At 47.9% G+C, this 13630-nt stretch overlaps 1 protein-coding gene across 2 annotated transcripts in view; it reads right to left on the bottom strand.

Moving 5' to 3' along the window:
• The window catches only part of nmt2 (N-myristoyltransferase 2), a 43165-nt gene extending 31313 nt beyond the window's left edge, over positions 1-11852 (bottom strand). For both annotated transcript variants that reach the window (XM_055655685.1, XM_055655675.1), the window contains exon 1: positions 11715-11852. In XM_055655685.1, coding sequence (XP_055511660.1) covers positions 11715-11824 — 110 coding nt within the window. In that variant the 5' untranslated portion in view covers positions 11825-11852. The remainder of the gene's footprint in view (positions 1-11714) is intronic.
• Positions 11853-13630: the final 1778 nt, after the last annotated feature.

Below are 13630 nucleotides of genomic sequence, written 5' to 3' on the forward strand. Positions count from 1 at the left end.
AGCAAATAATTTAGTTAGCTATATAACAATTCATTAATGGCACAAATATCAACAGTCTATTTGTACAGAAAGAGAAAGGGTTACTTAGTCCATTAAATTTTACCCCAGCAGTCTTTCATTCAGAATTCAAAATTAACTAGTTTCCTCTACATCGTGACTTGAGGGCTAAACATAAATATACATTGTAGGAAGGGCATACATGTTGGACTTATACTTATTGAGTATTATGAACAAGAACCTTATTGAAACACATCATTTTAAGGTGGCTTGGCAAGGTGGGATGCTAAGAGGAAGTTTTATCCAATGGGGGGCAAATCCAGTGCCCTCCATAATGTTTGGGACAAAGACCCATCATTTATTTATTTGCCTCTGTACTCCACAATTTGAGATTTGTAATAGAAAAAAAATCACATGTTGTTAAAGTACACATAGTCAGATTTTATTAAAGGGTATTTTTACACATTTTGGTTTCACCATGTAGAAAATACAGCTGTGTTTATGCATAATCCACCCATTTCAGGGCACCATAATGTTTGAGACACATGGCTTCACAGGTGTTTGTAATTGCTCAGGTGTGTTTAATTGCCTCCTTAATGCAGGTATAAGAGAGCGCTCAGCACCTAGTCCTTCCATTACCTTTGGAAGCTTCTATTGCTGTTTATCAACATGAGGACCACAGTTGTGCCAATGAAAGTCAAAGAAGCCATTATGAGACTGAGAAACAAGAATAAAACTGCAAAGACATCAGCCAAACCTTACGCTTACCAAAATCAACTGTTTTGAACATAGTTAAGAAGAAAGAGAGCACTGGTGAGCTTACTAATCGCAAAGGGACTGGCAGGCCAATGAAGACCTCCACAGCTGATGACAGAAGAATTCTCTCTACAATAAAGAAAAATCCCCAAACACCTGTCCTACAGATCAGAAATACTCTTCAGGAGTGGATTTGTCAAGGAACATCCTATCTGCTCAAGTTTACACAAATGCCTCAAAACTCATTGGCTGGCAGTTCATTCAACAGCAAATCAACGATCCCAAACATATTGCTAAAGCAGCAAAGGAGTTTTTCAAGGCTAAAAAATGGTCAATTCTTGAGTGGCCAAGTCAATCACCTGATCTGAACCCAATTGAGAATGCCTTTTATAGGCTGAAGAAAAAAATGAAGGGGACTAGCCCCCCCAAGAAGCATATGCTAAAGATGGCTGCAATACAGGCCTGGCAGAGCATCAACAGAGAATACACCCAGCAACTGGTGATGCCCATGAATCGCAGACTTCAAGCAGTCATTGCAAGCAAAGGATACGCAACAAAATACTAAACATGACTACTTTCATTTACATGACATTGCAGTGTCCCGAACATTAAGGTGCCCTGAAATGGGGGGACTATGTATAAACAGTGCTGTAATTTCTACAGGGTGAAACAAAAATGTATAAAAATGGCCTTTACAGGTGCATAACCTTTTATTCGAAATTCCAAATAACGAAAAGCTCCGAATAGCGGACATTTTTTCGGTCCTTGAAGACGTTCACCGGGGGCGGCCCGCTGAGGTGACAACGGAACCTCCAGTCGGTCCTCGAAGAAAGGGGAACTAAATCCCCATTCATAAAAGAGAAGGTGAGGGAGGGTTAATAATTGACAATCTGCTGCTGCCTGCCCGCTGAGTTAAAAAGTTCCCACGGTAGACTCATGATACACAGTGTATCGCGAGTCTTGCGTGGGAACTTTTTAACTCAGCCGGCAGGCAGCAGCAGATTGTCGCTCCCTTCAGTTTCACCCCACCTACACCCCTCTGCTTCCTGGCCATGTGTGTGACCCCCTTCCCTCCCCTCTCCAGCTCCCCGCCCATTACACCGGCGCGGGGGCTTTGCACTGTCTTCACGTCAGCGATGCCAGCAGGTCAGTGCCAGTCACCGGAGACGTCAGGACCAACGGGACACCGACCCCCAGGCCCACTGCAAGCACGGAGATCCCAGAGACCCACAGCCAGCAGCAGCCCAGCCCTGTTCCAACTCCAGAGGAACACGCTCCCCGTAGGGACAGAAGCTGATGGTGTGCAAGGTACGTCTTGTTCTTGGGGTTGTGGAAGAGCTCGGGCTGTGACGTCAGGACCAACGGGACACCGACTGCAAGCACGGAGATCCCAGAGACTCACAGCCAGCAGCAACTCTAGCCCAGCCTCGTTCCGACTCCAGAGGAACCCGGGTTGCGCAGCTCGGGCTGTGGGCGAACTGCCACTTGTCGCTGTAGCGGCCCATCGGGGAGCGGGTTCCTGTTGGTCCTGATGTCTCCGGCCACCCCCCTGGACAGGAGCTGAGACTGGGAACTGTACCGCCCTTGCCCCCTCCCTCTGCAACTGCAAACAATCTCACTCTCCTGGGGCGGTACAGTTCCCAGTCTCACCTCCTGTACAGGGGGGTGGCCGGAGACTTCAGGACCACCAGAAGCCACTCCTCGATGGTCCGCTACGGCGACAAGTGGCAGTTCGCCCACAGCCCGAGCTGCGCCCCCTCATCGGGACACCGACCCCCAGGCCGACTGCAAGCACGGAGATCCCAGATCAGCAACTCCAGCCCAGCCCCGTTCCAACTCCAGAGGAACACGCTCCCCGTAGGGGCAAAAGCTGATAGTGTGCAAGGTACGTCTTGTTCTTGGGATGGCGCAGCTCGGGCTGTGGGCGAACTGCCACTTGTCACCGTAGCGGCCCATCGGGGAACGGATTCCTCTGGAGTTGGAGGGGGAGGGGGGTATTGTGCTGTTTGATCGCCCCTTGCTATCCCAGGGACAGGGAGACACAGCGGCTTTTGAGAATGGTGGGCAATCACTTCCAAAGTTCTGCCCACACAGTCAGTACACCTCTCCTACACTTATCTCCCGCACTAAGATCATCTCGCAGAGAATGATCCCAGCCTAACACTCTACCCTATTCTCTCCTATTCTGCAAGAAAAAAACCACATTGAAGACTCAAACTCGCGATCGAGTAACTGCCGGGATCGAGGCGCAAACTCGCGATCTTGCGGATATGAGCCGAGCACTCTACCACTGAGCCAGCCGTTAAAATCTACGCTAAAAATCTTCCATTCCAAAAGCCGAAAAATTCCGAATTACGAAAAGTGTCTGGTCCCAAAAGACTTTCGGATAAAAGGTTGTGCACCTGTATTAAAATCTGAGAATGTGCACTTAAACCATATGTAATTTTTATTCTTACAAATCTCAAATTATGGAGTACAGAAGCAAATAATTAAATGATAGGTCTTTGTCTCAAATATTGTGAAGGGCACTGTATAAAGAGAAACTGGTTAGGCTGGGGCTCTTTTTCCCCAGGAGCATAGGAGGCATGAGAGGCGACCGAGTTATATAAAATCATGAAGAGCTTTGATGAGGTCATTTTTGTTCTCAGGCTGAGGAGTTCTAACTGGACTTTTATTTAAGATAAGAGTAAGATTTAATGGGGAGCTGATAGGCGACTTTTTAAACACAGAAGGTGGTAGGTATGTGAAATCAACTGCAGAGGTGGTTAAGGTAGGCACAATTATTAAAAAAAAACATATTTTGGACAGATACATGGATAGCAATGGTTTGGAGGGATATAGGCCAAATGTAACCCACTGAGGTAGACTACTTATTTGTCATGGATAATTGGACTGAAGGGACTTTTCCTATCCTGTAGAACTCTGCAATTCGCTATAACTCGAGTTGAAAACAATTTCTTGAATATTGTCAATACTAGTCTTTAAGTTAAGCTTCTACCAGAAGCTCACAAATATAATATCCTACTCCAGCTATTCCAGGGGATAAATAATCATGCCAGGTTTAGCCTGCGAGTTTCAAACATCAATTCCTTCACTCTTCTGTACAACAATAAGCTTCAATTTATTTTCATATTATCTGTAAACTTTTTCTGTCCAAAAGTTTTGTATGTTCAATTCAAAGCTAGAGAAAGGAATGTAGGTGGAAGGGGTGAAATAGGTGCAAGTCCAGGTGGGGCACAGGGGATAGAGGGAAGGGCTGGAAGGGGAAGGGGTGGTAGTTACCTAAAATTGGGGAATTCAATGTTCAAAGAGATGCTGCCTGACCTACTGAATTACTCTAACACTGTGTGTCTTTGTTTCCAAACCAGTCTCTGCAGTTCCTTATTTCTATACTGTATAATATCTCACTTACCAAATATCAGTCTCGAAGTTTTCATAAGTTATCTTACATACTTTATCTTTGGCAACAAATCGCATTGATTGCACACAAATCCATTCTTCAATGCCTTTTCCAACTTTGTCACATTTGTATCAAAATGGAAATTGCTCAGTCTGAAGTACTTAGACTTGATAAAAGCACTGCAAAAGCTTTAATATCACTTGGGCGATAGAGTTAACAGAGGAGTCCAAGACTCAGAACCCGTGATGCCATTAACCACTACTTTCTTACAACTTCTGTTTGGAGTTCTCCAAAGTACAGTAAACCCTCATTATAACAGACCAGGTGAGTGAGGGGAGCCCCATGGTGACGGAGCACAACCTGTTGTTGGCAGCGGCCTAAAGAAAGCTGCTCCTCGGGGCTACAACTCGAGTTGCAAGAACAGCTGCATCAACCAAACCATGCAGTGGGTGAAGACGGGCTTGCTGGTGCACATTGCGAGCCTGATATGGCATCAGAAGCAAGGCTGGAGACGGTGGGAGCCAGGGGTGGTGACAACAGGTCTGAAATCCCTCATACAGTGGTCCGTTAAAACCAGTATTTACCATACCTCAAAACAATAGCAATAAAAAAAATAAGCTTACCTAAGGTGCATAATTATAAATGCGGATTACAATCAAACTAAACCGGGGCAATGAAAAAATGGTTCAATTTTACAAAGGCCCCGCATAGATCAATTTTGTCCTTGTCAGAAAATACTCAACGTTCACATGCTATTGTAAGCATATCTCCACAATACTGTAATGAATGGAACTAAAAGCATATGTCTGACAAGAAACTACTGATTCATAGAATCATGCAGCTGGGAAACATGCCCTTCGGCCCATGCTGACCAGATTTTATAGATGAGCTAGTCCCAACTGTCTGCATTACGCTTATATCCCTCTAAACCTTTCCCATCTGTGTACCTGCCTGATGTATTTTAAATATCACCAACCTGCTTGCCTCTATAGCTTCCTATCTCAGCTTGTTCCATATACGCACCACTCACTGCATTACGAAATCGCCCCTCAGGTCTCATAAATCTTTCCTTCCCACTGTAAACCTAATTCTCAACTTTTCTACCCTGGGGAACAAAATCTGTAACTATTCGCATTATCTATGCCTCATTATTTTGTAAACCTCAACAAAGTCATCCCTCAGCCTTGAGTGCTTCAAAGAAAAAAGTTCCCGTAAGTGTCACTCCATCCACAACCACTTTAACAGCTGTATACCGCAAACACAAGATAGAAACATAGAAACATAGAAATTAGGTGCAGGAGTAGGCCATTCGACCCTTCGAGCCTGCACCGCCATTCAATATGATCATGGCTGATCATCCAACTCAGTATCCCGTACCTGCCTTCTCTCCATACCCCCTGATCCCCTTAGCCACAAGGGCCACATCTAACTCCCTCTTAAATATAGCCAATGAACTGGCCTCAACTACCCTCTGTGGCAGAGAGTTCCAGAGATTCACCACTCTCTGTGTGAAAAAAGTTCTCCTCATCTCGGTTTTAAAGGATTTCCCCCTTATCCTTAAGCTGTGACCCCTTCTCCTGGACTTCCCCAACATCGGGAACAATCTTCCTGCATCTAGCCTGTCCAACCCCTTAAGAATTTTGTAAGTTTCTATAAGATCCCCTCTCAATCTCTTAAATTCTAGAGAGTATAAACCAAGTCTATCCAGTCTTTCTTCATAAGACAGTCCTGACATCCCAGGAATCAATCTGGTGAACCGTCTCTGCACTCCCTCTATGGCAATAATGTCCTTCCTCAGATTTGGAGACCAAAACTGTACGCAATACTCCAGGTGTGGTCTCACCAAGACCCTGTACAACTGCAGTAGAACCTCCCTGCTCCTATACTCAAATCCTTTTGCAATGAAAGCTAACATACCATTCACTTTCTTTACTGCCTGCTGCACCTGCATGCCTACCTTCAATGACTGGTGTACCATGACACCCAGGTCTCGCTGCATCTCCCCCTTTCCCAATCGGCCACCATTAAGATAATAGTCTGCTTTCCCGTTTTTGCCACAGATAGATACAGATAGTTCTGCCATAAAATGATAGTTGCATTCCTAAGAAACCTTTTGTTGTAGAAAACTGCATTATTAAAAAGTTTTATTAATGGGGAAAAAAAGGGGTGGGGGGGAAACAAAGTTTGTGACTCGCAATAAAAAAATTATTTTTCATACAGGATTTAAAAAAATGAAAGTGTATTTAATGACTGTTCGTTTATTTTGTTGCTGCAGGCTACAACTCATAAAAGTTGTATGTTGCACTGTTTAATAGAGTATCATTGCACAAGGATCAACAGAAGTAATTACTTGTCAATTTCCAAAGTATCTCTACGGATCTACGGTGAAACTGGCAGCCTGGGTTCTTATGAAACAATGGTGTCTGAGTACCGCTGGGAGGTTACATAAAAATAGTTATAAACAGGTATTTATAAGCGAATTCAGTATTCCGAAAAACGCAAGGAATCATGGGAATTGTCAAAGGTCACTCACTATAAAGAAAAAGCTGGCTGCATAAACTATGTAAATTCTTATCTTTATTCATGATTTATGTGTAAAGATATATTTATTCTGAGGAACGGGGTGTCGAGTAGCGGGAGAGTGGGTGTAACAGCGAGGGGAGCAGATGCCAAAGGGAGACGGGAGAGCACGCACAGGCCTGTGCCTCATCCGCAGCTCGGGTCGAGCCTGTGTCCCCGGCGCCAGGATGCTGCTGAACAGCCGCTGAACAGCCACTGGACCGCCCCATCCCCCCCCCGGTGACCCGTCCCCGCCATGGGGCGAACCCGGAGCGCTGGCCCACAGGGCCACGGCGGCGTGGGGAGGGGAGGGGGAGAAGGCGGCGTCTGTTCCAGCCCGGCACCACTCCTACTCCTGAGGAACCCATTTATTTTCTCCGAGGATGCTGCCCGTCCAGCCAAGCCGCCGCAGCACACCGAGCGCACCCCCACCGCCGACCGGCGTTCTGCCCCCACCGGTGCCGGGGAGGTTGGCCGGCCGCGCCAGACCAGATTAGGGAGGCACAGGAGCTGCTCGGCAGGGTCTCGACGGAGTGCGAGAAAGTGAGCCTCCGCCTCAATGCCAAGTAGATGGAGTACTTGCCGTTCAACGTTGGTGACCAGGAGCCTCTCAAGACCAGTGTACTTCAAGTACCTGAGAGTGAGGATGCAGAGCTCGGAGAATGACATCAAGGTTCGGAAAGCACTCGCATGGAAAGTCCTCAATAACATGGGGAAAATCTGGACGTCTCGGTGTCTAAGGGTCTCAAACTGAGATTCTTCCATGCAACTGTAGAGACATATTATTGTATGGGTGTGAGGTCCTGGGCCTCTTCCATGGCCAGAGTGAGACTACCGTAAATTGGAGGAGCAGCACCTCATATTTCGCTTGGGCAGTTTACACCCCAGTGATATGAACATTGACCTCCAATTTCAGGTAGTCCCTGCTTTCTTCTCCGCTTCCCAGGTCTCCCTCAGCGCACTGTCTCCGCCTCTTCCTTTCTTCTTCCCCCCCCCCGCACCCTCACATCAGTCTGAAGAAGCATCCCGAAACGTTGCCTATTTCCTTCGCTCCATAGATACTGCCCCATCTGCTGAGTTTCTCCAGCATTTATGTCTACCCATTCACACCAGTTCTGTTATCCCACTTTCCTCACCCACTCCCTACACATTAGGGGCAATTTTACAGAGTTAAATTAAGTTAACCTACAAAGTCAATGCGTTTTTGGGATGTGGGAGGAAACCCACATGCTTGCAGGGAGAATGTGCAAATTCAACACAGACAGTGCCCAAGAACAGGATCGAACATAGATCTCTGGTGTGTGAGGCAGGAAGTCCACCAGCTGTGCCACTATATTTTATTTTCCAACACACAAAAAATTATACGTGTAAAAACTTTGGTTACTAAAAAAAAAGAAACTAGCGATTTTCAGTCTTAAATCTCTAAGTGGTGCTATGTTCCCCATTACAGCTACTGTATGTTTTAATTCAGTTCAAGACTATGGGGCAGTACATTGGCCATAAAGTTGCTGCCTAAAATTGCCAGAGACCCGGAATTGATCCTGAATATGGGTGTTGTCTGTATGGAGTTTTGTTTTCTGGTTTATAAGATTGTTTACAGAGTACTATGTTTACATATTCTGTTGTGCTGCTGGAAGTAAGGATTTCATTGTTTTAACTGGGGTGTGAGAGAATAAAACACTCTTGACTTACGTCGATAATGTGCGGGATAGAACTAGTGTACGGGTGATCGGTGGTCGGCGTGGACTCGGTGGGCCGAAGGGCCTGTTTCCACTCGGTATCTTTAAATTAAACTAAAAACACTAAAACCAGAGGGAGTCTAAAGAAGGGTCTCTACCGGAAACGTCACACAATTTCTTCTATCCAGAGATGCTGGCTGCTCCATGGAGTTCCCCCGCACAATTAAAGCATGGAATAATCGTCACCCTACGAAAGGTACCCAACCAGACACAACTAAATTTAAAGTAGCTCTTTTTTCCCCAAGAACCCTATTTTTCTTAAGTCTTCTTCTTTCGTGTGGCGTGCACAGCCTAAAGTTGTAGGACAACTTGTTCTATTTGATCTTCTGTTTGTGCAAACCGAGTTGATTGAATTAGTCAAAACAGGGCGGACCACGTGAAGGTTGCAATCTTCCACCCCCGCTTTTAAGTCCAAGTCAAGAGTCAAGAGAGTTTTATTGTCATGTGTCCCAGATAGGACAATGAAATTCTTGCTTGATGCAGCACAACAGAATATGTAAACATAATACAGAACAGGATAATGCAATAGGCTGTTATTTTTCAGAGTTTGGAGTTTGGTTGTGGTGGGTCCACTCTAGTTTAAATTCCATTTGGAATATTTTGGAGGACCAAGAAACCAAGAAGCAAGGGTTACTCCAGGGAGTTACTCCAGCTCCAGGGAGTAATTCTGCGTTGGTTTTCAGCGGTCGCGGTGAGGCGGCGACCGTACAGCATTGACGGCCAGATCTCCCACAATGCAATGGGAGGGAGAAAGTGGCCGACGCCAATCAGTTGCCATGGCAGTGCGCATGTGCAGGGCGGCACATGCACACAACCACGGACGATGATGTGCTGGTCGTGGTTGTTCGCATGTGCAGGGGGAAGATGTACAGGCCGTGGCAGTGCACATGTATAAGGGGGCCTGCCATGCCGAGCGGATACATATTGTGGTTGGTAGGCAGATGACAACCAGCTCATACAATTTTGTTGTGACATTTGGCCAAAGCTCTCTGAAAAACATTATATAGCCCATAATTGGAGAATGTTCTATATTATGAAAAAAAAACAATTTTTAATGCAAGTTCAGTTACCAAATCCAAATTGCTGTAATATTTAATTTCTAAATGAACTACTGCTTTACAAATTCTTTTTTTGAAGAAATAATTCCCATTTGTCATTTTCACACCTGCATAGAGATGTTGAATCTTTCAGGATTCAACAAGCACACAATTCAATGACATCATTCTGAACATCACCTCATATTTTGCTTGGGTAGTTTACACCCCAGCGGTGTGAACATTGACTTCTCTAACTTCAGATAGCCCTTGCTTTCCCCCTCTATCCCCTCCCCAGATCTCCCACTAGTCTGAAGAGCCTGTCCCACTTTGGCAATTTTTTGGCAACTGCCGGTGACTGTCACAGTCGAAGCAGGTTGCCGAAAAAGTGGCGACTGGACACCCCCTATAACAATGTCTACGACAATGTCCACAACAACCTACCACCTAGTCGACGTCAAGCTACAGTAAGCTACCGACAACCGGCGATCCAATCGTCGCAACTTAGGACGTCCACCCAAGACCACTGGCGACAACCGAAGTCCACCTACATCCACCTACGACAACAACGACCCTGTCGGCGACAACTGAAGACAATCCAGTCGCCGGTACCTGTCGCCGGTTGACGTAGGTAGTCGCCAATGGAATTCACCGGTCAACAACCAATATCACCTGGTGACAACCTGCATCGTCCTGGCGACATCCTACGACAGCACCTTCGACAGGAGAAGACAAGCTACGTCATGCCCACTGTCGCCGAAAAGTTTTGAACATTTCAAAATCCAGCAGTGGCCAGAAAAAACGTTACGACTGTTTAGGTGATTTGAGGAGACTACTCATGACCATACAGGCGCCACCCCGTGACCATGTGGCAACAGCCTGGTCGCCTGTAGTCGCCGAAGTGGGACAGGCCCTTTACTGTCCGACTACATTCTATCTTTGTCCCGCCCACTCCCGTCACGAGTCTGAAAAAGGGTCTCGACACAAAACGTCCCCCATTCCTTCTCTCCAGAGATGCTGCCTGTCCCGCTGAGATCCTCCAGCATTTTGTGTTTCCCTTCGATTTAAACCAGCATCTGTTCTTTCCTACATCATTTAAGAACTTATCCAATTAAATGCATGTCCAAATGAATTTCAAGCAATACTACTGAATTGACAAATTGAGGAAGAGATGGGGGGGGGGGGGGGGAGGAGAGGATAGGGGGAGAAGAGGGGGAAATGAGGAAGATGGAGAGCTGGGTGGGGAGAGATGGTGGAAAGAGGGGGAGATGGGGGGGGGAGATTGGGGGGGGAGAGGGGGGGATGGGCGGGGGAAGAGGGGGAGAGGGGGGGGAGAGGAGATGGGGTGGAGAGATGGGGGGGGGGGGGAGAGGGGAGATGGGGGGGGGGATGGGGGGGGAGGGGGGAAGAGAGGGGAGATGGGGGAAGAGGGGGAGAGGGGGAGATGTGGGGGGAGAGGGGGGAGGGGGGGGAGGGGGGGGGGGGGGAGGGGAGATGGGGGGGGGGGGAGCTGGGGGAGGGAGAGGGGGGGGAGATGGGGGGAGGAGGAGATGGGGGAAGGTGGGGAGAGGGGACGATGGGGGGGGGATGGGTGGGAGGAGGAGGAGAGCGGGGGGGGGAGGGAAGAGGGGAAGAGGGGATGGGGGGGGTGGGGGGAGGGGGAGAGAGGGAGGGATGGGGGGGGGGGAGATGGATGGGGAGAGAGGAGATGGGGGGGGGAGGATGAGACGATGGGGGGGGAGGAGAGATGGGGGGGTGGAGGAGAGGAGAGGAGGGGGGGGAAATGGGAGGGAGGAGGGGGATGTTTAAGAGATGGGGATGTGTGTGGGGGTGGTGTAATGTAGGAGCAGATACGAGTTTGGACCTGGGGTCCAGTAGGACTATTGAGGAGGGGGGTTGAGGAGGGCCTGTAGCGGAGGTGACTGGGTTTTGAATGAGAGATTGGACGGGTTGTGGAGAAGCTCCGGACAACCAGCGCATTATTATTACCGTTGTATCCCCGCTGCGGCCCGATGGTTATTAGTGGAGGGGGAGGGGGAGCGGGTATCCGACCCCTCTCTCCCCGCCGTCCATCCCCGGGTCCGGGTCCAGGTGCGCGGCGGCGGCGGCGGCGGCGGCGGTGACGGGCCCACAGGCCGGAGTCGGCAGCGCTCTCTCTCTCCCGGCCCCTCCCTCCCTCCATCCCGCGACCGGCCGGCCGGCAGCCCAGTCCCCAACCCTCACCCTCACCTGTGCGTCTGCTCATTCTCCTCCTCGTTGTCTCCGTCGATGCCGCAGGTGTCGTGGTCGTCCAGCTCCAGACTCTGCTGACTGCCCGCGGACTCGCTGTCCTCCGCCATGGTGCAGGCGCCGCCGAGCCGAGCCGGGGGGGACAGCGCCGCCGTGCGGCACACACTCGCATAACCCCCCCCCCACACCCACCGCAACTCGGGATCGGGAGAAGGAATGGGTGACGTTTCAGGTCGACACCCTTCTTCAGACTGATGCAGGAGCTCGATCCAAAATGCTGACCACAGATGCTGCTCTACTAGCTGCTTGCCTACAGTTGTTTAACTACCTTAAATTACTACACGTGCATTGTCATATGCACTAGTATATACATAGTTAAGGGACTGAAGTTTAGGGGTAATATGAGGGGGAACTTCTTTACTCAGAGAGTGGTAGCGGTGTGGAATGAGCTTCCAGTGGAAGTGGTGGAGGCAGGTTCATTGGTATCATTTAAAAATAAATTGGATAGGCATATGGATGACAAGGGAATGGAAGGTTATGGTATGAGTGCAGGCAGGTGGGACTAAGGGGAAAAAAAATTTTGTTCGGCACGGATTGTAGGGCCGAGATGGCCTGTTTCCGTGCTGTAATTGTTATATGGTTACATGGTATAGGTGAGGTACAGGTACAATGAAAAATCAGCATCAGTACAGAAAAAGCAGCATCAGCTAACTGACTGTTGTTAGTTGGATTGTCTTCCAAACCAGGGGGAAAAACATTCTGCCTTCAGACGGTTTTATGGAATTTTTAATATGCAGCTACTAGGGCAGCATCAAGTCAAGTTTATTTGTCACATACACATACGACAAAATGTGCAGTGAAATGAAAGTGGCAATGCTGAAATATTGCTGCCTCACAGCATCAGAGACCCAGGAGCAGCGGTAGAGTTGCTGCCTTACAGTACCAAAAGCCCGGCTTCGATCCTGACTACGGCTGCTGTATGTACAGTTTAGAAACATAAAAACATTGAAAATAGGTGCAGGAGTAGGCCATTCGGCCCTTCGAGCCTGCACCGCCATTCAATATGATCATGGCTGATCATCCAACTCATTATCCTGTACCTGCCTTCTCTCCATACCCCCTGATCCCTTTAGCCACAAGGGCCATATCTAACTTCCTCTTAAATATAGCCAATGAACTGGCCTCAACTACCTTCTGCGGCAGAGAATTCCAGAGAATCACCACTCTCTGTGTGAAAAAAGTTTTCCTCATCTCGGCCCTAAAAGATTTCCCCTTTATCCTTAAACTGTGACCCCTTGTTCTGGACTTCCCCAACATTGGGAACAATCTTCCTGCATCTTGCCTGTCCAACCCCTTAAGAATTTTGTACGTTTCTATAAGATCCCCCCTCAACCTTCTAAATTCTAGCGAGTACAAACCGAGTCTATCCAGTCTTTCTTCATATGAAAGTCCTGACATCCCAGGAATCAGTCTGGTGAACCTTCTCTGTACTCCCTCTATGGCAAGAATGTCTTTCCTCAGATTAGGAGACCAAAACTGTACGCAATAGAACCTCCCTGCTCTTATACTCAAATCCTTTTGCTATGAAGTTTGTACGTTCTCCCCGTGACCGTGTGGGTTTTCTCCGGGTGCTCCAGTTTCCTCCCACACTCTAAAGACATACAGGTTTGTGGGTTAATTGGCTTGGAGAAATTGTAAATTGTCTCCAGTGTGTGTAGGATAGTGTTAGATTTCAGGGGTTGCGGGTCAGCACAGACTCGGTGGGCCAAATGGCCTGTTTCCACACTATCTCTAAACTCAACTAAGCTAAGCTGCGTTTTTTTTTTTTAATTTCATCTTAAGATGGGTTGGGTTGTTGAGCATTCATTGTCTCTTCTTGATTGGTATCCTGAGCAACATTCTTGAACTCCTCATCC

Source organism: Leucoraja erinacea, chromosome 2 (assembly GCF_028641065.1).
Source record: "Leucoraja erinacea ecotype New England chromosome 2, Leri_hhj_1, whole genome shotgun sequence".
NCBI classification, from domain to species: Eukaryota; Metazoa; Chordata; class Chondrichthyes; order Rajiformes; family Rajidae; genus Leucoraja; species Leucoraja erinaceus.